General features: G+C 39.7%; 2 protein-coding genes across 2 annotated transcripts in view; one reads left to right on the plus strand and one right to left on the minus strand.

The window, feature by feature from the left end:
* Nucleotides 1-1,636: 1,636 nt before the first annotated feature.
* On the plus strand, nt 1,637-17,515 carry LOC106891810 (GDNF family receptor alpha-like; the record flags this gene model as incomplete). The annotated part of the gene is made up of 6 exons (XM_014948585.1): nt 1,637-1,882; nt 3,942-4,269; nt 6,275-6,534; nt 9,636-9,734; nt 16,368-16,449; nt 17,428-17,515. Coding segments are annotated over 6 exons (1,103 nt in total), but the record flags the coding sequence as incomplete, so codon positions are not given.
* Nucleotides 17,516-21,944: 4,429 nt separating this feature from the next.
* Nucleotides 21,945-26,556, minus strand: part of LOC106891811 (3-hydroxymethyl-3-methylglutaryl-CoA lyase, cytoplasmic-like) — a 65,801-nt gene continuing 61,189 nt past the window's right edge. Inside the window, exon 9 of the mRNA XM_014948586.1 lies at nt 21,945-26,393. Within this exon, the coding sequence (XP_014804072.1) occupies nt 26,280-26,393 (114 nt within the window). The 3' untranslated portion in view covers nt 21,945-26,279. The remainder of the gene's footprint in view (nt 26,394-26,556) is intronic.

Below are 26,556 nucleotides of genomic sequence, written 5' to 3' on the forward strand. Positions count from 1 at the left end.
CACTCAAATGACTGAAGAGCAGAGTCCCAATAGGTCCAGCACAGAATCATACAATGCCAGGTGGGAAGGCCCCTCAAAGATCATCTGCTCCAAATGTTCTCGTGTCTAAACAAGATGGCCCAGCACCCTGCCCAGATGAATCTTAACAGTGTCCAGTGTTTGGGAATCCACCACTTCCCTAGGGAGGTTATTCCAGTGGTTGATTGTTCTCATTGTGAAATTTTTTTCTCTTGTATGCAGCTCGCAGGAGCAAGCTATACCCATTACCCCATGTCTTTTCCATGTGACTCCTTGTAAAAAGGAATCTTCCATCTTCTTTGCAGCCACCCTTTAAATACTGGAACATGGTGATAAGGTCTCCCCTAAGCCTTCTTTTCTGAAGGCTGAACAAACCCAGTTCTCAGCCTTTCCTCATATGTCAGGCTTCCTAGTCCTTTGGTCATCCTGGTGGCCCTTCTCTAGACCCTCTCCAGCCTGTCCACACCTTTGCAGACCAAAACTGAACACAATATTCCAGGTGTGGCCTGACAAGTGCTGAGTAGAGAGGGATAATGCCTTCTTTATCTCCGGTGTTGGTGCCCTTGTTGATGCAACCCAGCATCCTGTTGACTTTCTTTGCCACAGCAGCACACTGTTCACTTGCATTGAGCTTGTTGTCCACAGTGCTGCTGCCCAGCGGGGTAGATCCCAACCTGTGCTGCACTCCTGGATTATTTTTTCCCAGGTGCAAGACCTTACGCTTGTCCTTGTTGAACTTCATGAGGTTCTTGTTAGCCTACTCTTCCAGCTTATCCAGGTCTTCCTGCAGGCTGGCTCTCCCTTTCCAAGTGTCCACTTCCCCACTCAGTTAGGTGTCATCAGCAAAAATCATCAAACCACACTTGATCCCATCATCCAGGTCACTTATGAAGATATTAAGCAGCGCTGGGCCCAGTATCGACCCCTGGGGGACCCAACTCCAGTTTGAACAGGAGCTATTTACCATCACCCTCTTGGTGTGACCTTTCAGTCAGTCCCCCACCCTCTGCACAGACTACTTGTCTAGACCATAACGTATCAATATATTTTCAGTTAAACTACTGGCTAGATGAGGATCCAAAAATGTCAGCTAATAATCCTGAACCTGTTAAATTTACAGAGGCAAATCTTATCCCTTAGGGTCAGAGTTATCTACATCTTTTGGGACAGTTTATAGCATAGGCTAGAAGTACCTAAACTAGCTTTAAAAGCAGAGAAATCTCATTTATATTCTGTTCTCCATTACGTATTACATGGCCTAGAATAAGACTGCATGCTGGAGACTTCAGCAGCTTCAGGTATCCACTAGCCAGTAACTTCCAGAAACTGTTACATACCATAAAGAAACTTCCATCTTGCCAGTTTTCACTTCTCCTTTATTTATCTACCAGGGGCAGAAACTTGCAGAAGGGTTGCTTATGAGGGCCAAGCAGTGGAAGGGAAAAGTATAAAAGGTCACACAATGAGCTTCAAAAAGACAATGCTGCAAGAGCTGGATCAGTTTTTTGGGAGTTACACTTGGTTTTAGTGGGAATGCTTCAGGCAGGATGACTACCAATCATCTCTTGAGATCAAAGGTTTTCTTGTGATTTCATTTAAAAACTGTTATTCCTTTTAGCATACACAGCAAACAGAACCTGTTTGGATGTGAACAAGGAGTGTGTTGAAGATGAAGTATGTAACAAACAGTTGTCCCTGTACCTTAAGGTTTGCTCAGTAAATAAGAAGTGCGACATGGAAGAATGTCAAGCAGCCATAAGATTCTTCTACCAAAACATGCCTTTTGAAGTCGCCCAAATGATGACATTTTGTGATTGTGTCCCGTCTGATGAATCCTGCCACAGAGCCAAAGACCTTCTCCATGGCAAGCCCTGTGCAGTCACTGCAGTTCCACCCCCATCATGTCTGAATGTAATCCACATGTGCGAAGAGAATGAGTTGTGCAGGTAAGAAGAAGAAAGATTCTTCTCAGTAATGTGCTTTTGAATACTGATTTATCAAACAATTTTTGTATATATGCGCCATATATCTCCTCCAGAAGAAAATCATTTTCTGCACCGTGTCTACTGTGTATCATCATTTGTGTTTGACATCTTCACAAATGTCTGCATCAGCTGTGGTAATTCCACAAGTAAACTGAGAAGGTTCATTTTCAGAAAGGTCTAGAATCTAGGCTGGGCTTTTCTTCTGCCTGTTTCATGATGCTTAAACACCGTTTCTGTTAGACAAACTATGCCGTTGCATATTTTCATTACCACTTTCTTCAGATAACACCTGCCAGTCTGCACCTTTGCCCTCGAGCAGTTTGCTCAAATTGTGCAGCAGACCGGACAAAGTTTGTTTGGTTAAAGTAATTATCTTTTCCACCGCAGAGTCTGACCCTTTGTACCCAACCGCCTTACAGCCAGCTTGGCCTGTTCAAAAAACTTGTCTTATTCTTTTCATCTCAGGCAGACCACCAAACTCATGAAGAAAACACAGTTTTCAGATTTGATTTTATTTTTAGAAAACATGCAACAGGATTAGCCCATATTTGTAGTTCTACTAAATTGCCACCATTTGAGGGTGGTCAATTGGCCCACTTTTGTTTTCAGTGTAGTCATCAGTTCCTTTGTGGATTAGACCTGAGTTTTACCTCAAAGCTCTGCTCAAATTAACCTTCTATCATCAAACCAGGAGGCCAGGACAGGCTTTCAGTTCAGTGCTGGCTGTTCAGATTGATGTCAGTGAGAATTGCCCCTTTTTATGTCAAGAAGAATTGGGCTACAAATGTGTGTCTGTGCATGTGAATGTGTACACATGTAATATCGTAATTGCTGAATTACCTGTTATTTTGGGAACATTAATGTTTCCTGGCCCTGACAATCAGTGGATATAATTAGCATAATTAGTCTGTGAATTATGGCTAGCCGTATCTATAAGTCAGAGGTGAACAAAAATAATTCCATTAGCACAGAGGTGGCATCTGCTTTGAAACCTTTGCTTGTTGTAATGAAAATATTTACAATAATGTCCTAGCTGGCATTGTAACAGCCTGTGCTGTTCCACCTGACTTGCTTGTAAGAGTTTCACAATATCAAAAGTAAATTAATAACGCTGGCTCTCCCTTTCCAAGTGTCCACTTCCCCACTCAGTTAGGTGTCATCAGCAAAAATCATCAAACCACACTTGATCCCATCATCCAGGTCACTTATGAAGATATTAAGCAGCGCTGGGCCCAGTATCGACCCCTGGGGGACCCAACTCCAGTTTGAACAGGAGCTATTTACCATCACCCTCTTGGTGTGACCTTTCAGTCAGTCCCCCACCCTCTGCACAGACTACTTGTCTAGACCATAACGTATCAATATATTTTCAGTTAAACTACTGGCTAGATGAGGATCCAAAAATGTCAGCTAATAATCCTGAACCTGTTAAATTTACAGAGGCAAATCTTATCCCTTAGGGTCAGAGTTATCTACATCTTTTGGGACAGTTTATAGCATAGGCTAGAAGTACCTAAACTAGCTTTAAAAGCAGAGAAATCTCATTTATATTCTGTTCTCCATTACGTATTACATGGCCTAGAATAAGACTGCATGCTGGAGACTTCAGCAGCTTCAGGTATCCACTAGCCAGTAACTTCCAGAAACTGTTACATACCATAAAGAAACTTCCATCTTGCCAGTTTTCACTTCTCCTTTATTTATCTACCAGGGGCAGAAACTTGCAGAAGGGTTGCTTATGAGGGCCAAGCAGTGGAAGGGAAAAGTATAAAAGGTCACACAATGAGCTTCAAAAAGACAATGCTGCAAGAGCTGGATCAGTTTTTTGGGAGTTACACTTGGTTTTAGTGGGAATGCTTCAGGCAGGATGACTACCAATCATCTCTTGAGATCAAAGGTTTTCTTGTGATTTCATTTAAAAACTGTTATTCCTTTTAGCATACACAGCAAACAGAACCTGTTTGGATGTGAACAAGGAGTGTGTTGAAGATGAAGTATGTAACAAACAGTTGTCCCTGTACCTTAAGGTTTGCTCAGTAAATAAGAAGTGCGACATGGAAGAATGTCAAGCAGCCATAAGATTCTTCTACCAAAACATGCCTTTTGAAGTCGCCCAAATGATGACATTTTGTGATTGTGTCCCGTCTGATGAATCCTGCCACAGAGCCAAAGACCTTCTCCATGGCAAGCCCTGTGCAGTCACTGCAGTTCCACCCCCATCATGTCTGAATGTAATCCACATGTGCGAAGAGAATGAGTTGTGCAGGTAAGAAGAAGAAAGATTCTTCTCAGTAATGTGCTTTTGAATACTGATTTATCAAACAATTTTTGTATATATGCGCCATATATCTCCTCCAGAAGAAAATCATTTTCTGCACCGTGTCTACTGTGTATCATCATTTGTGTTTGACATCTTCACAAATGTCTGCATCAGCTGTGGTAATTCCACAAGTAAACTGAGAAGGTTCATTTTCAGAAAGGTCTAGAATCTAGGCTGGGCTTTTCTTCTGCCTGTTTCATGATGCTTAAACACCGTTTCTGTTAGACAAACTATGCCGTTGCATATTTTCATTACCACTTTCTTCAGATAACACCTGCCAGTCTGCACCTTTGCCCTCGAGCAGTTTGCTCAAATTGTGCAGCAGACCGGACAAAGTTTGTTTGGTTAAAGTAATTACCTTTTCCACCGCAGAGTCTGACCCTTTGTACCCAACCGCCTTACAGCCAGCTTGGCCTGTTCAAAAAACTTGTCTTATTCTTTTCATCTCAGGCAGACCACCAAACTCATGAAGAAAACACAGTTTTCAGATTTGATTTTATTTTTAGAAAACATGCAACAGGATTAGCCCATATTTGTAGTTCTACTAAATTGCCACCATTTGAGGGTGGTCAATTGGCCTACTTTTGTTTTCAGTGTAGTCATCAGTTCCTTTGTGGATTAGACCTGAGTTTTACCTCAAAGCTCTGCTCAAATTAACCTTCTATCATCAAACCAGGAGGCCAGGACAGGCTTTCAGTTCAGTGCTGGCTGTTCAGATTGATGTCAGTGAGAATTGCCCCTTTTTATGTCAAGAAGAATTGGGCTACAAATGTGTGTCTGTGCATGTGAATGTGTACACATGTAATATCGTAATTGCTGAATTACCTGTTATTTTGGGAACATTAATGTTTCCTGGCCCTGACAATCAGTGGATATAATTAGCATAATTAGTCTGTGAATTATGGCTAGCCGTATCTATAAGTCAGAGGTGAACAAAAATAATTCCATTAGCACAGAGGTGGCATCTGCTTTGAAACCTTTGCTTGTTGTAATGAAAATATTTACAATAATGTCCTAGCTGGCATTGTAACAGCCTGTGCTGTTCCACCTGACTTGCTTGTAAGAGTTTCACAATATCAAAAGTAAATTAATAACCTATTTTTATGATTAAGGAAAAACTCCTTTAATATATTAATGTTCAATATACAACAGTTTACCTTTATCTAACATTTAATATAGGTGATAAATTAGTTTCTAATTAATATCTACAGATTTCTTAGTTAACTTTTAATAGATGTTTTCTATTGTTACACATAGTGCACTAAAGGCCATTCTATCCTGTGAGCAAATAAACTGAAATCATTTGAGATTATTGATCCAGCAAACAAGTTAATTCTTCTCATAATTTTCTCCACTATCAATTAAACTATAAGGTCAACAGAATTGCTTCTAATTTTTCCTGAGCCTTGGACATTTTGTATTTTGTTAGCATTCAGGGGGAGGAGGGGTTGGCATTGGATGTCGATTATTTTATGTAAAATAAGTTGAATATTCATTCTTCCTTCACACAGCCTAGCAAACTGATCCACTAGTACAACACCTGGTGGGGTTTCATTGTGGTGACCAGTCTTATTCCTCTCTCCAGAGTTCTTCTCTGAGCATCTGAGACTATTGATAGTCACAGTGATTTTTGTTGGACCCTGGGAAAATCTCCACAGGTGCCAATTAGAAGTGTGGGTAGTTTTTTTCTCAAAAACTTTTTCAATAAAACCAAGTTTTTCCACAATTCTACAATTTCGCAGATTTCACTCAGACCAATTAAGCATAAATCAGAGCAGAATTAATTTAGGCCAGCTATCATTGAATATTGTGATGTTTAAGGCTAAAGTGGTACCTTGGGAACACACTCTCTTTTTAGGATGATCCTTAAATATTTTTTTGAGAAACCACAGTGTTTTAAAACCATCATTGCATACTTTTTTTTTCTTTTTTTTTTTTTTTTCCCCACCAGGAAAAAATACACAGCTTTTCGGTCAAAGTGTTGGAGACACATGACAAAAAAATGCTACGACGATGAAGCTTGTCTTGAAACTTTAATCAAGGATGACATCCCCTGTTCTGCAAATGCTGATTGCAAAGCAGCCTACATCAGCAACTGGGGCACGATGCTGCGCGTGGAGTGTACCTGCCACAATTTGCCTCCTGCAGAGCAGTCTTTGTGTGAGCTCTTCCACCACATGCTTCACAGCAAATCCTGCTTCAGTGAGCTACGTGAGTAAAACATAAAAAATTAAAGAGTAATTAAAGAGTATTAAAAATGCTGGCTTACACCAAATCTTTACTATAGCTTTGCCACCACTGATTTCAGCAAGATTTACATCTGCGGGTTTTTTTAATCCAAGTCAAAATACAAATTGCATGTATAGTATTTTCATCTGGTTTTGGGAAATATATTAGCAGTAAGTCAATAAAATTGACTACATGCCTCATTGCAAGAATTTGCTGGAATAACAAAAAAAGAATAATTTTCTGGGGTCTGTACTATTATTCATATTAGAAAAGTCCAAAACCTTCCTCTCATTGGCTTCATGTACTTCAGTACACTGTTTTTGCAAATAGTATGACATATTATGTTGGGTTTTCTTTCTTTTCTTCTTGGAGTCTTAGTATAGCTTACACACACTTAGCAGAAGACTTCATTCCATGGAAAATAACTTCAGTGATTTAAATAGGACCTCTCAAAGAAAAAGCTGCTGCGAATGGAGGCCTCAGGATTTGGCCTTCAGTAAAAGCACTGGGGCCACCTCAGATGCAACGTATGTATTTTCTCAGAACCGCTAAAGCCCTTCATGTGCTACATCAGCCACTTATTTTTGTTAAGTAAAAAAGGCCTTGCCAAGTCTTTGTTTAAGAGAGAATTGTTAGTGGCACAATACGAGAGCAGATATTCATGTTTTAGTCTGAATCAGGAGTGTGCCTTTGAAGCAAACCCCCAGTTTTTTCCCTCTCAGGACAATACGAGAGCAGATATTCACGTTTTAGTCTGAATCAGGAGTGTGCTTTTGAAGCAAACCCCCAGTTTTTTCCCTCTCATTGTGCCGTGGGTCCCATCGCAGGGTGGTTCCTGGACCCCTGCAGCCTAAAACTGAACCCAAAGGCCCATCTGCCACCTCTCTAATGCTCCAGATACATCCAGGCACCTGATCCATGGCCCAGATTAAAGCCCGAAGTACCCTTTTCTCCTCAAATCTCTGATCTATCACACCAGCTATTTTGCTATATAAAACCTCTTAGGATATACTACTAAGCCAGTCATCTTATATATGTAATTATATATATTCTCAACCTAGCTTGGGAGAGGTAACAATATCTAAAGATTTCAATGAAAAGCAATTACTATTTCATAGTTCCATCTGATGGACTGTCTTTTAAAAACATGTATTAATTGCATGCATGCATTTCATTGAATGAATGAGCTAATTTTTAGTTTTAGTGGCCCAAATGTTACCACTGATAAGGCTGTAATTTTTTTCTTGTCACTCACAGTCTACCGAGAAATGAAAATCAAGTTGCTGAATCACTGCCCTTAAGCTTAGTTAATCACTAGTAAAATTCAGATTCTGAGAAAAGATTAAAAATCATATAACAAGTCCCCTGGAAAAGTGATACCATAACACACTTAGATTTGAGACTACTGGCAGTGATTTTTCCGATGAATGTTATTTATTTGTTTGCTTCCTTTATGTCTGCATTTAATGGTCGAAATGAGGGATCACATCATTGTGTTAGTTATTCTTTACCTACAAAGCAAAAAGATGACCCTCATGTCATAATAATCAAATAATTGCTCATGAGCTTTTGCCATTCCCTGAAGCAGCCTCAGGATAAAATGTAGTGGGTTTTTTGTGATGGAAACTTCCTTAACCTAATTGGGACTGAAGAGCAGAAGCTTGCTTGCTCCTGTGGTGCAAAGAATTCCTGCCAGTTAAACGAAACCAGTTTGGGGATCCTGGGCCTTTGGCTGAGTAAAGGATTAACCCCTACTCTACAGAACATTTGCAGAGCCTTGCAAATCTTGCTTTTGTTTTCTCTGGATGTCTAGTTGTACTGCTGCTAAACTGAAGACAGAGATGATAATGGGTTTGATTGTGGGGACAGTGGTCTGTTGCAGACCCCCTCCAACCCCTTCTGCTAACTCATTCCTCTGCCCTCAGTGTGAGCACTGCATAACTTTCACTCTTGAATTGGTGATGATTTTTAACTCTGAAGTCTTTCTAACAGGACAAATGCCCAGGGCTAGCAAAAAGGATCTTTGCCTCTAGAACTGGTGTGAAGGGACCTGCAAGTAGTCTTTACACCCTCACATCTTCCTACTCTTTTATGGCACTGCCTTGCTAGGAGTGTTTGCTCTTGGGGCTGTGCTTACAGGATTAAAGCTAGCTGCAGACTCAGTAAAATGCAAGAAGTGGCTGCTATACAAGACAGGAGTACAGTGTGGATCAGTGTCAGGGGAGGATAGGTGTCCCAAGAGGAATAACTGTCAGTAAGTGGCTGCTATACGAGACAGGAGTACAGTGTGGATCAGTGCCAGGGGAGGATAGGTGTCCCAAGAGGAATAAGCAAAAATGCCAGTGACAGAAAGTAAAAAGTTAAGTTTCAAAAATATTTTAACTCTGGGTTGTACTTTCGAACCTCACAGAACAAATACACTGCGAGGAGATTTAGTTCATTGCGATTTAGACAATGTTCCAGGCTGCAAACATAAGCCTTGGTCATATTATTTTCATTCCTCTAGGGAATAAAAATTTCTCAGCTAACAGTCCACGTGACTGACCAAGCATAGTCTTGTATGGTTTAGCCTCTTGGCCTGTAAACAATTCTACTTAGGTAAACCTTTTCTTTTTCATTTCAACAGAAGATATGTATTTTCAGATACATTCATGAAATTATGGCCTCTGAATGGACAGGCCTTTGTGAAAGAGTTGATTGAGGTCTAGTAATTCATTTGAAGAATAAACTCTGCCTTTTGGAAATTACTTCAAACTACTACCCATCTCTCATCACTCTTTTGGTGAGCCTATTTCTAAAATAGCTTATGTGAAAGGAGAATTTAAGCTGGTTTGAGGCAGAGAATATTTTTAAAGCATGCTTGTCCCCCGTAAGAGAAGCTACGGGGGAGGCTTTACTGAGATGTCAAAGGAAGAACTGTCATTCACTTGTTCTTTTTGTTCATTGAGTATCAGTAAACAATATTTTTAAATAGCTGCCTTTATAAATTCTGCGACTCTCATCAAAACACAGAACAGCAATATTCACTTGAATGATTATATTAAAGTAATATTTTGAATGGATATTTTCTTTCAAATATTCAGGTCAAATTTCCATTAAGAAGAAAGGTTTTCATTGGGTAAATACAGAAACGCCAGGAGAAAAGCTTTCAAGAGCACAGTTCCATTCTTCTTCAATTGATGGTGAGTTTGGGCAAACCACTCCCTGATTTTAATAGAAGTACTCTTGAAATTTCCCTTGTGTATCATAGAGAAGACCAAAGTTTGGGTCCCTCAGGTGGGTTCAGGCGACTGAGCTCTACCTGTTTCTCCCCCATCCAACATAATGTGGAAAAATCTCTCCACCTGTTTGGCTGAGCTTATATAACCGCCAAATAAAGATAATGAGACTGAACCAATTTCTCTGATAAGTGGTTTTGAAATAGATGTCTCACAATCACTATATTATAATTGGGGAAAATTAAGCTGTTAAGCCTGCCAGAGCCTGACTCTCCGTACAGTCATTAGAGAGTAGTAGTCATAATGTGTAATACAAATTATTAGCTTTGATGTCACACCTACTTCTCTCCTATCTCTCTTGACTTTTTATGCCATAGTAGTTACAACAACAAAATTAGGAAGCCACAGTTAAGTGGTCTGAAAAGGGGCTTGTGTTATACTCCATCAGACTTTACCTTCTGATGCAACAGAAGGGCACAGCAATTGCGGATCATGATATCCCATGGGTTGAAGAGCTGCATCTGGCTTTATTTCCATACATTTACAGTAAGCAATCAAGTGACATAAAGTTAAAGGATATTGAATTAATATACAAATTTTCTCATGGTTGAAATAATATTAGTTCTGTATTTCCTTTTGAAGGACTCAATTACAAAGTGAGAACACTAAAGAGCTTAATCCACAAATATCAACTCTAATGAGAGTGACCTGTTCCACCCTGTGTGGGGCAGATTACAATACTCCAGACATTACTACAAATTGATTCCCAGAACTGTTCATACTGAACACCTTTAAAAGTGAAAAAATAATTCAAGCTCTGCAAGCAGTATGAAATGAAGGGACTTCCATCATCTCCATCCTCCATCCTTTAACTATTGCTGAAGTGGGCAACCTGGGATGTATGAAAATATATTCATGGGAATGGGATTCCTGAGACCTTTATGTGAATAATTCAGCATTCAGCGTGTTAAAATTACTTAAGAATTATGCATGCCATCCAAGTGCTCTATATAGTCACGGAAGAATGTTAGGGACCCTCAGAGGAAGACTAGTCCCACCTTTTCAGACTGTCTTTGCTGGAAGTGTTGGCTTCTTTTTGCCAACTACAGAGGGATCCTGAATCTCTAGCTTGAACGAGACTCTAGTGGTTAAATAACACAAGTTATAATGCAAGAAATTCTGCTCTAAGTGAGAAAATGTCAAGTGGGAGATATTTCACCCCCGTGACTAGTTCTAACTGCAGACCCTTTCAGTGAGTAAAATGTATTATACATTCCCCTCAGAGATTCAGATAAATGTTTGCAAAAAGCAGCCTGCACCCAGTTAATTCTGTGCACATTGAAGTCTGAATACTTTCCAAAAACCTGTCCTTGAACTCGTAACAGAATTTTGGATGGCCTTAGAAAAATAAAAAGAATGCTGACCAGCCTAAACCATACAATAAAATATTCCTTCTATTGGAGCTGTCATGTACACTAGATGGGAACTCTCTAAGCCATAAATGTCTCATAGGAAGCCAGGTCAGGGAGAAGAATCTGATTCAGGATATCTACCTGATGATAAAAACCATATTGCAAATTGTTTCATAAATCCCACTGCCAAAAATCTAACCCAGAATCCCAGATTCATACACTAGTAAATGTGCATTACGCAGGCTGCAAAGGGAGATATCATCTTTACAAAATATTTATCTTTACTGAAATCAAATCCCAAGAAGAATCCCCGGGTGCAGAAGCAAAACGGTTAAATTGTCAAATACGGCCTTTTGTGTGTATATAAAAGATATTTGGCTATTTTCTGCTTGGAGAGCAGGAGATATAGTTTGCTGATATCTTGTCCCTGCATCAAAATCTCAGAAGAATCCCTTAGCTTGTCATTGAAAGATACAAGGATGCCTTTCACCAATTTAACCTAATGACAGTCTACAGATGAACATGCTCAGAAGAAACTCAGTATTTCTTCAACTTTTTCTTGATTTTATAATTCAAAAAACCACTGTTCAAAAAACAGTAATATTTATCCATTCTATACGCTGGCGTTGCAAATTATGCCACTGGATAAGATTGCTCTTAATAAAAGGAATCTTTCATAATAAATAATAAATTTAAACACACAGATATATACACATATTCACATATATTTGCAAATAAACATAACCCTGTTCAGTCGGAAGAATATTATTCCAGCTTTTGGTGTAGCCATGTGACGACAGGATTGTGTGAAAGCCTTGACTGGATTTACACTCATTCACATACCCAGGAGGGTACGGGCCAACCCAGTCGCCTGTGGAACTGATGCAACCCCCTTAACAAGATGTGATGTGGGCAGAGTCCTCACCATATTAAAAGTTAATGAGACTTTTGCTGTAGGCTTAGATGGGGCCAGGATTTTATGTCATTCCGGAAACAGCATCCAAAAGTGATAAATCAAACAAAAAATTCCCCAAACTTCCAATTTGTTACGCGCTTTCATCCCAGTTTTGACTTTATCCTATGCAAATTATCTCCATGATTTTACAGACTCACATAATTTAAAAGATTGCTTCCCACACTTTAATTTGAAAAATGATTCATGTGTGAAGATAAGCAGTGACTTTCATCAGCACAGAGCTTTGGAGCTAAAGTATTTTTTGGCTGGAATAGAAAGCTGGAAATACAGAACTCTCATCCTGTTCTTGTGAGATACAATAAAATTGGGCTTGACCCAAAACTTTTGAAATTAATCTCATTTCTTCTCAAATTGTAGAGTTATCATACATTTCCTACTGAGGAGTTTTGCCACGCAGAGAATCTAGATAAACAAGTAATTGGCGGGGTTTATCTATAATTATACCAGCTGCTGTGGGAACTGAGATTAGTTCAGCTCCAGTGACTTTAATTTGTAAGGTATGAAACATCGTCAATTTGATTGTTTTATAAATGTAGCAAAAAGCCTATGACAAGCTGTGGGTAGCCAAGAAACCTCTGAGCACCAGCCGGAATTAATCTGTTTGATGAATATTCACAGCCATATCACTATGTATACATAAGCAGGTAGATTTACACAAGAGTCTAATCCCACTAATTGTTCCAGCTGCTGAGCCCACAGCTATCCTCTGCCGAACTTCATCACTGGAAACGTCCACGTGTCTGTGTAGACAGCTCCAGCTAGTGCTTCAGTGGTCCCTGCAGCCCCAGTCGCCGTGTCCCTGAGGTTTGCAGCCCATCCTAGGAAGGCCAAGACATGCATCACTCAGCTGTTGTGGCACTGCTGTAGACCCACCCCGAGGTGAGAAGGCCCACGAGCTTCTCATGACTACAGGCCACCTCCATGGGACAGAGCGGCCCTCCCACTGCCTCGCAGCCCTTCCCCTTGCAATGGAAGTGACTGCTCTCCACTTGACTAGAGTCAATTCACTCTCTACAGGACTGAGCTGGAAACATCTCATGTTTTAGCCACCTTCTATTATAAGTCTTTAGACACCACGTGTGCCTTTCTCCACAGTACCTGCAGATATTTGTATCCCTTTTCCCCACCTAGTCAGAGAACACAAACCAGGTTTACTCCTCTGTACCTCAGTTGAAGAGAATTACTGAAAGGGACAGCTGTTTCTTAGCAGAGTAATGACATTGGCAAGTTGTGGACACCACATTGTTTGCATCTTCTGCTAAGAACAGGAAATTATTCCAACTTCTAATCATGTTTTTAATGCTTATGATGGTTCTATCTGCTCTTCAAAGCAGATTGGACAGCTGGACTTGATGACCTTAAAGGTCTTTTCTGACCTAAATGGTTCTGTGATTCTGTAATTCTGTGATTCCAGTGAACTATGAAAGGGCACACTGCATGAGACCTAAGGTTGTTAACTGATCCGTAGCTACAAACGTGCCTAATTCCAGCCACTGTTTTTATTGTTTGTTAATCCTTAACTTGTTTTTAGTTAGAACATCTTCACATGATCAATACCAGGTATACAGAGATCAAAATGGGATAATACAGCCCATTCTGTCATACAGGAATTGAAATGTGGAGTCTGGTAGTTTTCATGGACAACATTTGGGATGAACAGAGCCAAAATGTCATATCTGTATTTCTTAACTTCCCTAGCACTATATTTCACATTTCAAGAACTGATTGGATATAGATTAATAGTGAAAATTTCTATAAAACATCCTTTTGATTTTTAAAGAAGAGCAGAGTGCCTATTGAGAAACACACACCCCAGCAACATTTTTAAAGGAAGATGAATAAGCACATTCAAGTAGTTAAACCAGAAAGAATATTAAAAAAGAATAATTAGCTCTCCAGCCACAAAATTGTGCTCTCTCCTGGCCTTACAAATTCCTGTAGTTCTCAGAAGGTATATGGCTTCTAGCATGATTTGATCATTAACATCTTTCTTGAATTCCCCATAGAACTGAAAATGTTATACTCAACATCCCTTTTACCAGCGATTACATCACTAAAAAACATAGCATTTTAGAAGATTTTAACAAAAAATAGAACATTTTTATTTTATTTGATCATATCAGAGTGTTTCGCTTTATTAAAATGAAGCACTTTTTCCAACTTTTTAAAGAAAAATATTACAATGTTTTGGTGAAATGGTACTAGCCCATTTTTAACCATCCATGACTGTTGCTCCTAATGATTTTCCTAGTCTTGTGGTAAGTGATGTATTTTAAAAACTTCTATTTGCCTTAAATATGCGTGAACATCACTTTCCACTTCAAATAAGTGGAAAACTTTTGCCCCTATTACTGCTCCTGCAGTTGGAGAAACTTTTAAAAAATACCTGAGTGTACAATTAAGACTCAGAAACTGAAAAAAATCCTAAAAATTATTCTTTTCCTAGAACTCATCATCTTATAGAAATGTTGTGACATGGGAGGAGAACCAACTGCTGATTTATTTTTTAATGCATAATAGAAGTCCCGCACTGAGACTAAGATAGACCTCACCCCTCTTCCTTCAAAAATTCACCACATTAAATATCTTTCAGTAGCTTGCTGCATTAAGTGGTATTAATTGGTATCATTCTATGCAATTTGTGATGGTTCAATCATTGCTTTCATTTTTCTTTTATTGGAAAACTTGACTTTTTGAGAAAAAATTTTCAGGAAAAAAAGCGAGCGTCATCCTGTAATAAAGAGCAGGCAGATCCAACCCCCTGCTCAGCTCTTGCCCATTGCTTGTCTTTTTGTAGAATGCATATTCATTCTCTCTGGGAAAAAAGTGAGTGTCATCCTGTAATAAAGAGCAGGCAGATCCAACCCCCTGCTCAGCTCTTGGCCATTGCTTGTCTTGTTGTAGAACACATATCCATTTTCTCTCACTGGAGCTGCTCCAGTGTCCATACCACTTGTGTGTGTATTACACTATACGCCAGATCCATCACAGATATGTAGTGTATACAGAAATGTCTCATTTTGGGTCTGTGTGTGTGCGCACATGCACAAAGGTGCAAACAAACAGAACATCTGATAACTGATAACTGATTTAGAGACCAGAACTCACAGCCCAGAGAAGTGGCCCACTGATGGGGCCAGGACTCCCTCTCTTCCTTGGTGAATGTTTCACTGACAATGTAAGGTGGAGCAGCTTGGGGACAGCTAAGAGTTCCCAAGAGGACCCAAGTGGGGGTTCCCACCTCACCAAGAGGTTCCCACTAAGAGGAACATATAAGCAACACTTATTTAATGGTACAAACATGACAGAATCAGTGCCACAGGAAAGCAACAGCAAGGTCTCATGCTTTACGCTTGCGGCTCTGGACTTGAGTCCTTTTGTCACATCATCTAACCTCCGCACCGCTCCAGCCCAGGTTCAGGGCTAACCTTACATTCCCAACTCAAACTTTTCCTTCAGAATATTTGATCAAAACTGATGGATTCATTCCTCCAGGAAAAATATGCTTCTCCTTATTCGGAAAACAAGAGTTGAAACAACTCCCAGTTTTTCAACAGTTGGAATTTTTAGCACATAAGCTGCCTAAGTGACTTTTTGGTGAGAAGCCTAAGAGAAAGAGGAAACTCCATGGGCACAGGGCCCAGAAACACAGTGTTAGTTCCCATTTCACATTCATTTGATTCTAGATCAAGTATTGCTGCACACTGCAGTTACGGTAATATGCGAAAAAAGGAAAAGAGGTCTAGCAGGTAAGTAAGAGCCAGGTCTCCTCTGATACACAGAATAAAATTAACACCTTAAAATCAATGGGGAGAATACTCCGAACCACCAATCAGAGTAACAAACTGTTCCCCTGGAGCAGAGTAAAAGGTAGTGCTACACATATGAAGTGCTATTTGAGCTTAGATTTACTAAAAGGACTCTGAAAGCGATTTTGCACCAACTGGCAGAGTAAAAGGTAGTGCTACACATATGAAGTGCTATTTGAGCTGGTATTTACTAAAAGGACTCTGAAAGCGATTTTGTACCAACTGGTGAAGGAAGAGTTATGCCTAAAATTGGCACACCATCTAGGTCTTTTTCCTCCTTTTAATTACTTATGTCAGCATGGATAGCTAATTTAAGCATGCATTCCAATTCAGATCTCAAATCATTTTTATTACTGAAGAAGTAAATGTTTCATGTCTGCTTTCTGTTTTTTACTTCTAGGCGAAACAGTCTACATTATTGCCTACTCCTCCTGCATAGTTCTCATCCTAGGAATAGTCCTGTTGACTCTCCTAAAGATCAGGTAATTTGATAGGGATATTAATCATTGGTTCTAGGAAATTGGAAAAGCAGACAATAAAATGTTTTGACTTAGTTAAGAGGTTGGCACTGCGATTGTCTTTTTAAAACAGTCCAGCGTGCCCCAGTGATGGAAAGACCCGACGTTGTGGGTGTCAGCAGGGAGGAGTGAAATACGATGCGTATCTACAATGCCCTCCATTCATGCCGAGATCCCAGGCTTCAGGAGGTTTCATTTCCTGTCCCGTGGCAGGGGAAGGTGAAATCTGAATTCAAAAATTCCGCGAGGCTACCTTCCCAGCCCTGTAGCAGGCAGAGGCAACGCAGAAAGGAAATGAGAATATTCAGCATTATAACATATTTAGAAACCAAACTGTGAATGCTGCTATTGTAGTTAATATTCTTGCCAAATGCCATTTTTGCTGATAGGATTCTGTAAACATTCCCCCCCACACAGCATGAGAAAGTGCCCATAGACCAATGCTTGGTAAGAAAACAGAAATGTGCATTCACTTAGTCAAATGAACATGGCCTTCTCTTAAATGATACATTTTCTTGGACCAAATTAAATGGCCAGATTTCAAGAATTACACTGTCAGATGATAGGTAACAGAACATGATGTAGCAGGAGCTATATATAGTGAGAGGGATATTGAGTCAAATTTCATTATTAAATTCAGAGGCAGATCAAAGAGGAATCATGCAGAAAAATGCAAAAGGCAAGTCAAGGATATATGGGAACAGAGGCTTTCTCTTTAGCTTTGCAGTTACAGGAATATCAGCATATAAATAAAACTCAGATTTAAAGAATACAGAGGATGGAAGAAAGAACAGTACATTAATAATGGTGAAGGGAATTATTTTATATCACAGTGTTCATCATAAAAAGAGGGAAATTTTGCCACTGATTTCAATTAAGCCAAAGTTCAAACCAAAAGCTGTATAGTTTATTGTTAAATACATGCACATTCTTTGTTTTCAGAGCCTGCAGAATAAAACATGAGACAAGAAGTCCCTCGCCAGACCATTCTTCTGAAACATTTATGGTCCATTATAAAAGTCACAGATGAGCTGCTCAGTTGCTTATGCTTTTTAAGGCTATTCTTGAAAGCCAGCCTGTTGTACATATGCGATAATAAAATATATATTAGAAAAACTACTATAAATAATGGAATTTTGTAGTCGAGCATGCAAAAGACTTTTATATTTATTAACACATATTAAACCTTTCACAAGCTAAAAAAAAAGTAGAATTTACTCTCTTCTCATTTGCGTAGATTCACAGATCTGTCCCGAGCTGCACATTTCCTGTATCTTTAGGTGCACATGGCAATGGTGTAAATGCTGTATCAGCACGAATCTGCCTCGCAGCAGCAATCTTTGAAACCCACCCTTCTGATCTGAACTCATCTGGCGGAAAGGGAAAAAAATCCACTCAGAAATATTTGAGAGAGCTGTTAAAATCACATATGTGGGGTCTTTGTACACTAGGTTCCCAAGTACCTCAAGCCATATTTGTAAGGCAGCGCTCAAAGGTAGGCTGCCTGCAGTCTGGATGGTGGAGCACTTGGTGGGTAGGAGGAGATCAAGGTTACAACCACTTTCAGTATGAAAAGGAATTCAGCTCTGACTGAGCTATTGCTTAGACTCCAGTATGTTGTTGCGGAACGTGGTTATTGCTCCTCCTTCAAAAAGAAATGAGTGAGCCTTTCCAATTTGAATACAGTAGTTTTAGAAGGCATTTTGTGTTCCGAATGCCCTGTGGATAGAGGCACTTGCCTGGGGCTGAAAGTGAAGTGCCTGCTTCTCAAGAGAGAAGTTCTGACCCACCCGTCTCATCATCTGTGTTTCCTATTCATTGTCTCTAGGCAGTACCCGAAGTGCCTAATGCTCCCCGTGCACTGTACCGGGAGTCACCGTCCCTAACACACCACTCTGGATCCCACTTTCTGGCTATGAGTTCTGGATTTCTCCCCGTAGCTGAGTTGTTTTGCCAGATTAAACTTCTGTTTACTAGCAATCGGTTGTCTTTGATATATCTTTGTATCAATCTGGTTCCGGTCAGCACAGGATAATAGACTGACGTTACTAATAAAACTGTTACCATGAGTAGCATGTGTATAATCTTGTTATGATAGCATCTGATTAATTACTTTTATTTTGAATTTGAATAATTTTAATTTTGCCCGAATTCCCACTAAACGTAACTCGCATAACAAGCAGCATCAGGAATGAAATACTGGTTCCGCTGAATTCAGTTCCAGTTTTGACCGTGTCTGATTCAGATCCAGGGCTGGAAAATCATGGTGTGATCAGAAAAGCAGGAATCTGCTCCTCAGTGTGACTTTTGCTTCTGGCTTTGGGGGTGTGAAATGATTCGGTGTGCAATCAAAATCCTACGTGTGCAATTCTACTGAGGAGAGATTAGAGCTTTTTAACATTTGTTGCAACATGCATTTCCTCTTTCTTTAGGATCTGCATAAAACCAAAAACTCATTCTTGTTTTGCAATCAAGCACTATCCCATTACTAAATCAGCCTTTGGACAAAAATACAACAGAAAAGTGGAAAGTTGATTAGTTTGTTAATCAAAACAATCTCCTTTATCAGTCCAGCAATTTGCAGCATTTAGTTGACCTTCGAACATGGAGGTATTTTGACAGTAGCATATTAATATTCTTCATCTTAAAACCATAAAGGGGAAAAAGCTCAAACCAAAAATACCACTGAGAATATGTTCTCATCAGTGCTGGATAAAAACATTTCTCTATATAGGAAATATACTTAAGAAGTGAAGCCTGTTTTGGTTTTCAGTCTGACTTCCAAAAACAATGAGGCAATGCTGAACCCTCTGTGTCACAAGAGTCGAAGAAATCCATTTACATTCTGATTTAACTAAACCTCAGTCATAAAAACATCTCTTGTAATTTTCTGTCTTACAAACTTTTTCCTAATTATCTTATATTTAGATGCTAGGAACTCTCCTCATATATGTGCTTAGACACACACACACATGTAAGTAAAATCTATTTGAAGCGGAAGGTAAGCGTGTGAGTTACTCTGGAAGACAGCAAGATATTTAGTGGATATTGTGTTGCTTCTGTAGTTTTACAGGCTCTTTTCATTAGAGCTGACCTTAATGCTTGATGGGAAAGTGCATTTCCTCCATTATACATGTATTCTTTTGATTTACATTTCCAAGTGACACTGTATTTTGTCAATTGTATTGAGCCATTAATTATTAAATAAAGGAATTTCTTCTGGGATTGTCTGTATTCAGGTGATTAGACTCTAACTGCTTCATGAACAGTTTCATGGTGAAAGAAGAAGTAGTATCTTTGTAACAGCCTCCTCATTAAAATCTTTTCCTCTGAAGTGAGACATCCACACCTAATTCCCAGCTGAGAAAAATTCCCACTGGTGACTTCAGATTTCCAGCACATTTCTTTTTGAAGGAGGAGCACAGGTCATTGTGTATGGACGTGGTGTTCATCCTCCTTCCGTTGGAGCTAGGACATCACAGAGTGAAGGAATGGAGACTGATTGGGCTAGGGGAAGAGAGCATAAATTTTAGCCGTACAACACTCCCATCTGAAAGGGGGCATACTGGGTTCCAGGTTTTTCTTTTAGGATTATTTATGCAGTGTATCTAAAGATTGTTTCAAATTAAATGTGGAAAGAGATTTTGACACAAAGACACAGGAGTAGCTGCTCCTTATGCAGTATTGAAGCTACAAAGTGCAAGTTCCCACTCCTGTCTTGCCACAGTAAGTCTTGAATTCTTCAAAAGGAAGATTTTCTGCAGCCATCTCACTTGTTAAGCTAGTTAAACAAAAGATGGATGGAAGCAGCGCAAACACCATCCCCCCCTCTTTCAAAAAAGCTAGCGTGGGTGTCTTCCCACCAAGGAAAACACTTGGATTCAAGGTGGTGAAGACAACTGTCTGCACCTCATGTTGAGGCGCTTCAACGGTAGCACGGGGTGGGGAATTTTACTGTTGACTTTTCCAGGAAAGTTCCCTGGTCAACATGCTGATGTTTCAGACCACATGCTGAAGTCGTTCAGCCTCCCATGAAGCGTGTAGGGGGTCTTAGACACCACTTAGAGGGCACAGATTTCTACTCTGCAGTGGAACATCTGAAGTTAGATAATGCCTCATTGAATTTTTCGACTCCTACCTCCATTCCTGACTGTAGCTTTTTAATGTTTAGTTAATGGAGGGCAGAAATGTTTCCCCAGTAACTTAGAAGCTATAAAAGCATACAGGAAAACTGATAAAAAGGTAATCCTGAGAAAATGCACTCCAAATGGATTACAAGGTAACAAAGTCAACACAGGCGTGCATGTGGGAGTGACAGCTTGTATTTACTGATGCTGTACGTGTGAGCTGGTTAGTCAGAACCTGCTGAATCTGGCGTAATACATGAACATATCCGTTTCAATAAACACTGAGATTTTATTTCAGCTTTAACACCACATATTGCAAAATCACACAATGCATTTAACCAAGAGGGTGGCACGACAATTCCTTAACAAACATATCATCTCTTTGACACCGATTTCAAAGGACTAAGTTGACTTTGGCTGTAGTCCTTCTGCCTGCTGTGTTATTGCAGCAATGAAGATCAACACTGCATTACAGCAGGACTGTAGAGAAAAATAACCTACAAAAATATAACATAACAGATGAAAAGCATTGATCAGCAGTCAGGAACTGGAAAGCAAGTGTCTTTCTTTCAGTTCTCCAGACTGATTCTCAGACTGTTTAGTCAGTTGTCCAGGCATTTTACAATTAATAAAGAGAACTTCAGGCAGTCTGAGAAATCACACAAAAATTCAGTGGCAGAGAATCCTCATTTTCAGGTATCATAGTAACTAAACAATAATTCTACCCCTTAAAAATAACTCTGTGAAAAAATAGGCAGTTTTTATACATTCACACTAACTCTTTGGAAAACTATCGTTTCATTGCAACAGCACTGATCCCAAACATAGGAACTTTACCTCACAGACTTGCAGTCTTCATTTTGTGACTCCTTATTACAATAATAAAAGTTTTATGAACTGAAATGACGCTATTAAGAAAGGAAAATTAGCCAAAGCCTCTCTGGATTTATTCATAAGACCAGAATATTCACTTCTTATTTCCATAAACTCTGGTTATACATGAAAATGAAATATTAAAGCACTGGTCCAGAGCCAAGTTGCCCTAAAACATAAAAGTCTGAACGACAAAGCAAGCTGCTGTTGGAAGACATTAGGACTATCCATGTACGGGATCCATGTCAGTGCTGTCTCACGAAAGGCACTGAAGAACAACTATGCCTATGACTAAGAGAAGGGAACAACTTCTCCTCTGAAAAAGCACAGCAGCCATGCCTTTAGAAAAATGTAGTATCTTGAACAGCTAAAGAAGCTGGAATTTGATTTTCTATTGCCAACAACATGAGAAAAACTACTACGAAATTAAAGAAAATTCCAGCAACATGCCAGCCATGCCTTTAAAAAAAATGTAGTATCTTGAGCAGATAAGGAAGCTGGAATTTGACTTTCTACTGCCAACAACATGAGAAAAACTGCTACGAAATTAAAGAAAATTCCAGCAACATGACATTGATGAGCTGTTGAACCTTCCCAAGCTCAGCCCAGGACACAGACCAAAGACTGCCCTGGGAACTCCAGTTTATGTACTCCATGGCCCTGGCAGAAGATGATCTCCATATTGTTCTGAGAGATCTCTGCAGTGACTTTGATACAGTGAGCTACAGGAGAAAGTCTCCAGAGAACATAATAAGTACCTTGATGCATCTCATTCATCTCCAGTAAGACTCAGAGAGGGCAGTCAGTAACTACTTCTTCTATCCGACACACTCTCAGAGTTTACACTGTCCCCTTTTCAGCATTTACAGAGGACAATCAGCAAAACAGACAGAGACACAGAGGTCCCTACACCCCAACAGTGCGACCATGATATTCTGCAGTCTGTTTCTTTTTCTTGATGCCTTTCAACATATATATATTTATCATTATATAGTAATAGCAACACCTGCTCATTAAAGCCAAACACCTGGGTGCAAGCCACCCACAGCCAGAGAGTTGCTTCAGGGTGAAGTGACAGTAACGAACTCAGTGGGGGACAGTAAGAGGGGCTAAAAAAGAGTAAAGATTTAGAAGGTCAGAAGCACCGGGGAGCAGTAGGGCCATCACACCACTTAGAGTTCTTGACGTGTTTTTGAAGGGATGAAGTCTCAACTGCTTTACCATGTGCTGGGCTGGAGGCGAGCGATGCCCGCTCATGGCACAGACATCGGGGCAACATATGGCCTACTGCGTGAAGCCAAAGATTAGGCCTTAAAATGCTCCACGCAGTCAAAATGATGCCAGCCCAGGGAAGTAAAGCCGCAGGTCTTCACATGCCTAACAAACTTTAGCAGTGAGAACATGAGATGCCTCAGGATTCTCAGACACGCCACAAGTAAAGAAGGATTTTGTGGGGATTGCTCACCTGGACCCACAGGCCTAAATTCATCCCAGGTGGCACTTTTGGCACATAAACGTTGGGGTTTTTTTTTTTAATCTGGCTCTATGTTTCTTCCTCCCTTGTAACGATCCTGACAAACAATCCATTTGTCTGTGACCTCCACCCTGGATTACTATAACTCACGACGTGGTTGAAGCTGAACGTGCGGGTGAAGCAAGGGCTCCAGATGTGACTGCTCATCTTTTCCAATGCTCACATCATTACAGAATAACAGACCTGCATTTTAAGGCTCTCTGCGAGCTCCCAAGCAGTTTCTAAAACAGACACAATAAAGAACTGAGACATTTCAGTTTGTTCATCCCCGTGATTTAATAGGTACCCCTTTTCAGTGCACAGCGACTCTTAAAGAGCCTCAGAATTGCAGGCCACAGCCCAGATGCTGAGAAGCCTGGGATGCACTATCCACAGTGGCATATCTGAAAACTCCTCCACAGCGCAAGGGTTTCCTAGTGCAAAAGTTAGCAATGCTTCACGGTAGTCAGGAACACGGATGTCTAGAACTCTCAAAGAACTGAGCAGAGCTAGGTCTTTTATTCTATAGTCTATGTTCTACACAGGTATTCTGCTTAATGCAAAAGTTGTGGTAGTACTGAAACCACTCACTTTTATCTAAGATGTTGCAGTTGGAGTACAGGCCACAAAAGCAGACAGTATCAGCTCAGTTCCTAACTTGGCCTATAGTTGAAGCCCTCACCACAACCTTCAGGGGAAAAAAAAAACCCTAATTTGTTGCAGAGACATTTTTTTCTTGTGCTCTTTCTGGTCTCAGGAATTTTGAATGCCATCCTACCCAGTGGCACAACTTCACCCAGATTTACTAGAAGGTGTGTTCTCTTTCAGTTCTGTATTTATCCTGGTGGTTAGACCCACTGTTGAGGAACATGAGGAGGAACTTTACTGTGAGAGTGGTGGAGCACTGGAACAGGCTGCCCAGAGAGGTGGTGGAGTCTCCTTCTCTGGAGACATTCAAAAACCACTTGGACAAGATCCTGTGCAACCTGCTCTAGGTAGACCCACTCCGGTGGGGGGGTTGGACTTGATGATCTCCAGAGGTTCCTTCCAACCCCATATGATTCTATGATTCTATGATTTGAATCTCCTCAGGCTAAGTAGCAAGCTAATCTCAGAACAACTGTTTAGCCCAACATTCAGGCTGGTATTTAAAAGGTGGTTTGCATCACAACTGCGTTTCTTTCGGGAGGTGACTTCACTTTCATTCTGTAAGAAGCTCAATTTTGCTCATGTTGGTTAACCATGATCACAGGACCTTGGATGGTGTGCTGCTGCAGACTCCTCACTTCTTCACTGGATCTAATCCATTACAGATTTTTAAAATCTGTGAATGGTTCAAGACCTGGTTTTATTAGGTTGACATGGTGCTGGGGGACATGGTTTAGTGATGGGGTTTGTCAGAGTTAGGTTGATGGTTGGACTAGATGATCTTGAAGGTCCCTTCCAACCTAGATGATTCTATGATTCTATGATTATTAGTAGCTGCTAAATAACAAAGCCACAGCTAAAACATGGGAAAATGAGGATGGAGCATTTTCTGTGGTGATTTAGCTATCCATCCAGAGCAGGCCAAGAAAATCAGGGTCTTCATGTCTTTAAGAGTACTTGAAAGTCTTCTCACTAGATACTGCAGGAAGGGGTGCAATTTAGTATTTTGGATTGATAGGCAAGATATTTCCTGCCTCACCTAAACACATTCCTCTGCTTATTCTTTGACTCTTACCACAAGAAGACTAAAACAATGTAGTTTATATTGGTTTTGAGTATCAGTACAGCCTACAGAGGATAGGGGTTTTATATCAAGTTTCTAGCTTTGAGTTACCTGGCATGCAAAGTTCGACTTTCTTACGCTGTGCTTAAGAATTCTAAACTACAGTACTGCCTAAAAGACCTCACAAAGGGTTCACTCTGGAATTTCAACGGCAAGATGAGACTCAGCTGGAACTTGGCAGACTTGAGTTCCAGACAAAAATGATTCAGCCTTTTCCTTCTTTATATGTTATCTTTCGCTTTCCTTCATCTTACCTTTTTCCAACCTTGCATATTTTGGAGGAAAATGGAGAATAAGGAAAAAGATCATAGTCCCAGGTTTGGGGCTTTCATGGCAAGAGGCTATTTTCAGAAGAGGTCAAGGTTAATTACACAGAGAAACGCAGAAGGATCCGACACAAACAAGCAATAACAGAACTGATGCTTCAGACTGAAAAAATGACAATACTTTCATGGTACATTTGAACAGTTTATAGACAGGATAAGGCTCTTCTTTTAATTTACCCCTTATTGATCTAAAAATGACAATGCAGTTCACTGGCATCTTGATGGACTAAGACATTGAAAAGTACAGTATCACTATCAGTAGAGCACAAAGAAAAATTGTGTTTCCTTTCACGTAAGCTAGTCCAGCAGGATATTATTATCCTCAAAAATTCATGATTTACAAGTGAGAATGTGAATTCATAGCCTATAGATTAAAAAATCAAATTGTTTTATGAGACTTTGGACCAAAATTTAGCCCCTTCTACACTACTATCACCCTGAATGATGATTGAAAACCTTGCCAATTTTTAATTACTTCATATAATTAAGTTTTAATACAGTGGACAAAAAAAGCAACTACAACAAATTTAACATATGTAACAAATATGGAAATTTGCAATAGATTTGGAGGATCTGGCAGACTGCCATTCACCACAAAGTCTTGGAACAAGATAAAGTCATCTGTATACTTAACAGATGTTAAACAAAACAAAAATTTAAAAAGTGCTATTGCTAAAAAATTCTTATGGTGAATTCGGATTTGGCTCCATGCTCATAACACAACTGACTTGACAAATGAAAAATACAGATTCAGATAAATAAAACACATAATAGAATGGCCACACACAGTGTGGGATCTCATAAACTACTGCAAATGTTTGTACTGTTCTAAAAGCCATCTTGATTAAAAATTAACTATGTATTCACTGCTTCTATTCAGTTTTCCTGAAAAGAACTAAAATACAATTTAAAACATGGTAACATATCCCACCGTTTACATATTTTTCTCATCTGTAGAAGTACCAAGCACAGGGTTCTGTACTACAGTCATTTATTTCTTACCTACAAATCAGACAGTTCTTGACAAGACATTACAGTACAGTACATCTTCCAATAATAAAAAGTTATATAGGGGCTCTATTTTGGCTCTTTGCTGAAACAGTAATCTTCTATTTGTTTTCTTTATATAAATATCCTTGATCAAGGTAGATGACAAATAATTAAGCTGCCAAAAAAAAATCGATTTAATTCATAGTTCCAGCATTGAAGGAAGCTTGTGCAACCTTTGAGTTTGTTTTCTTGTTCAAAGCTGTACAGATGAAGTTTCCAGCTTCCATCACTGCATAAAGATTTACTCCCTAAAAAAGAGGTGGAAAATGTTAACAATAATTAATGCACGTGTTGAAAATGCTCAAACTCCAATTATTTTTTTTTGCTTCAGAGTCCAAATATTGCAAACAGAGGGCCTGATTCATGTCACAGGTCAGTAATAGAGATCAGCAGAGTTACAGTGGCACAGGC

The sequence above is a fragment of the Calidris pugnax genome, unplaced genomic scaffold (genome assembly GCF_001431845.1).
Source record: "Calidris pugnax isolate Ruff unplaced genomic scaffold, ASM143184v1 scaffold163, whole genome shotgun sequence".
Lineage (NCBI taxonomy): Eukaryota > Metazoa > Chordata > Aves > Charadriiformes > Scolopacidae > Calidris > Calidris pugnax.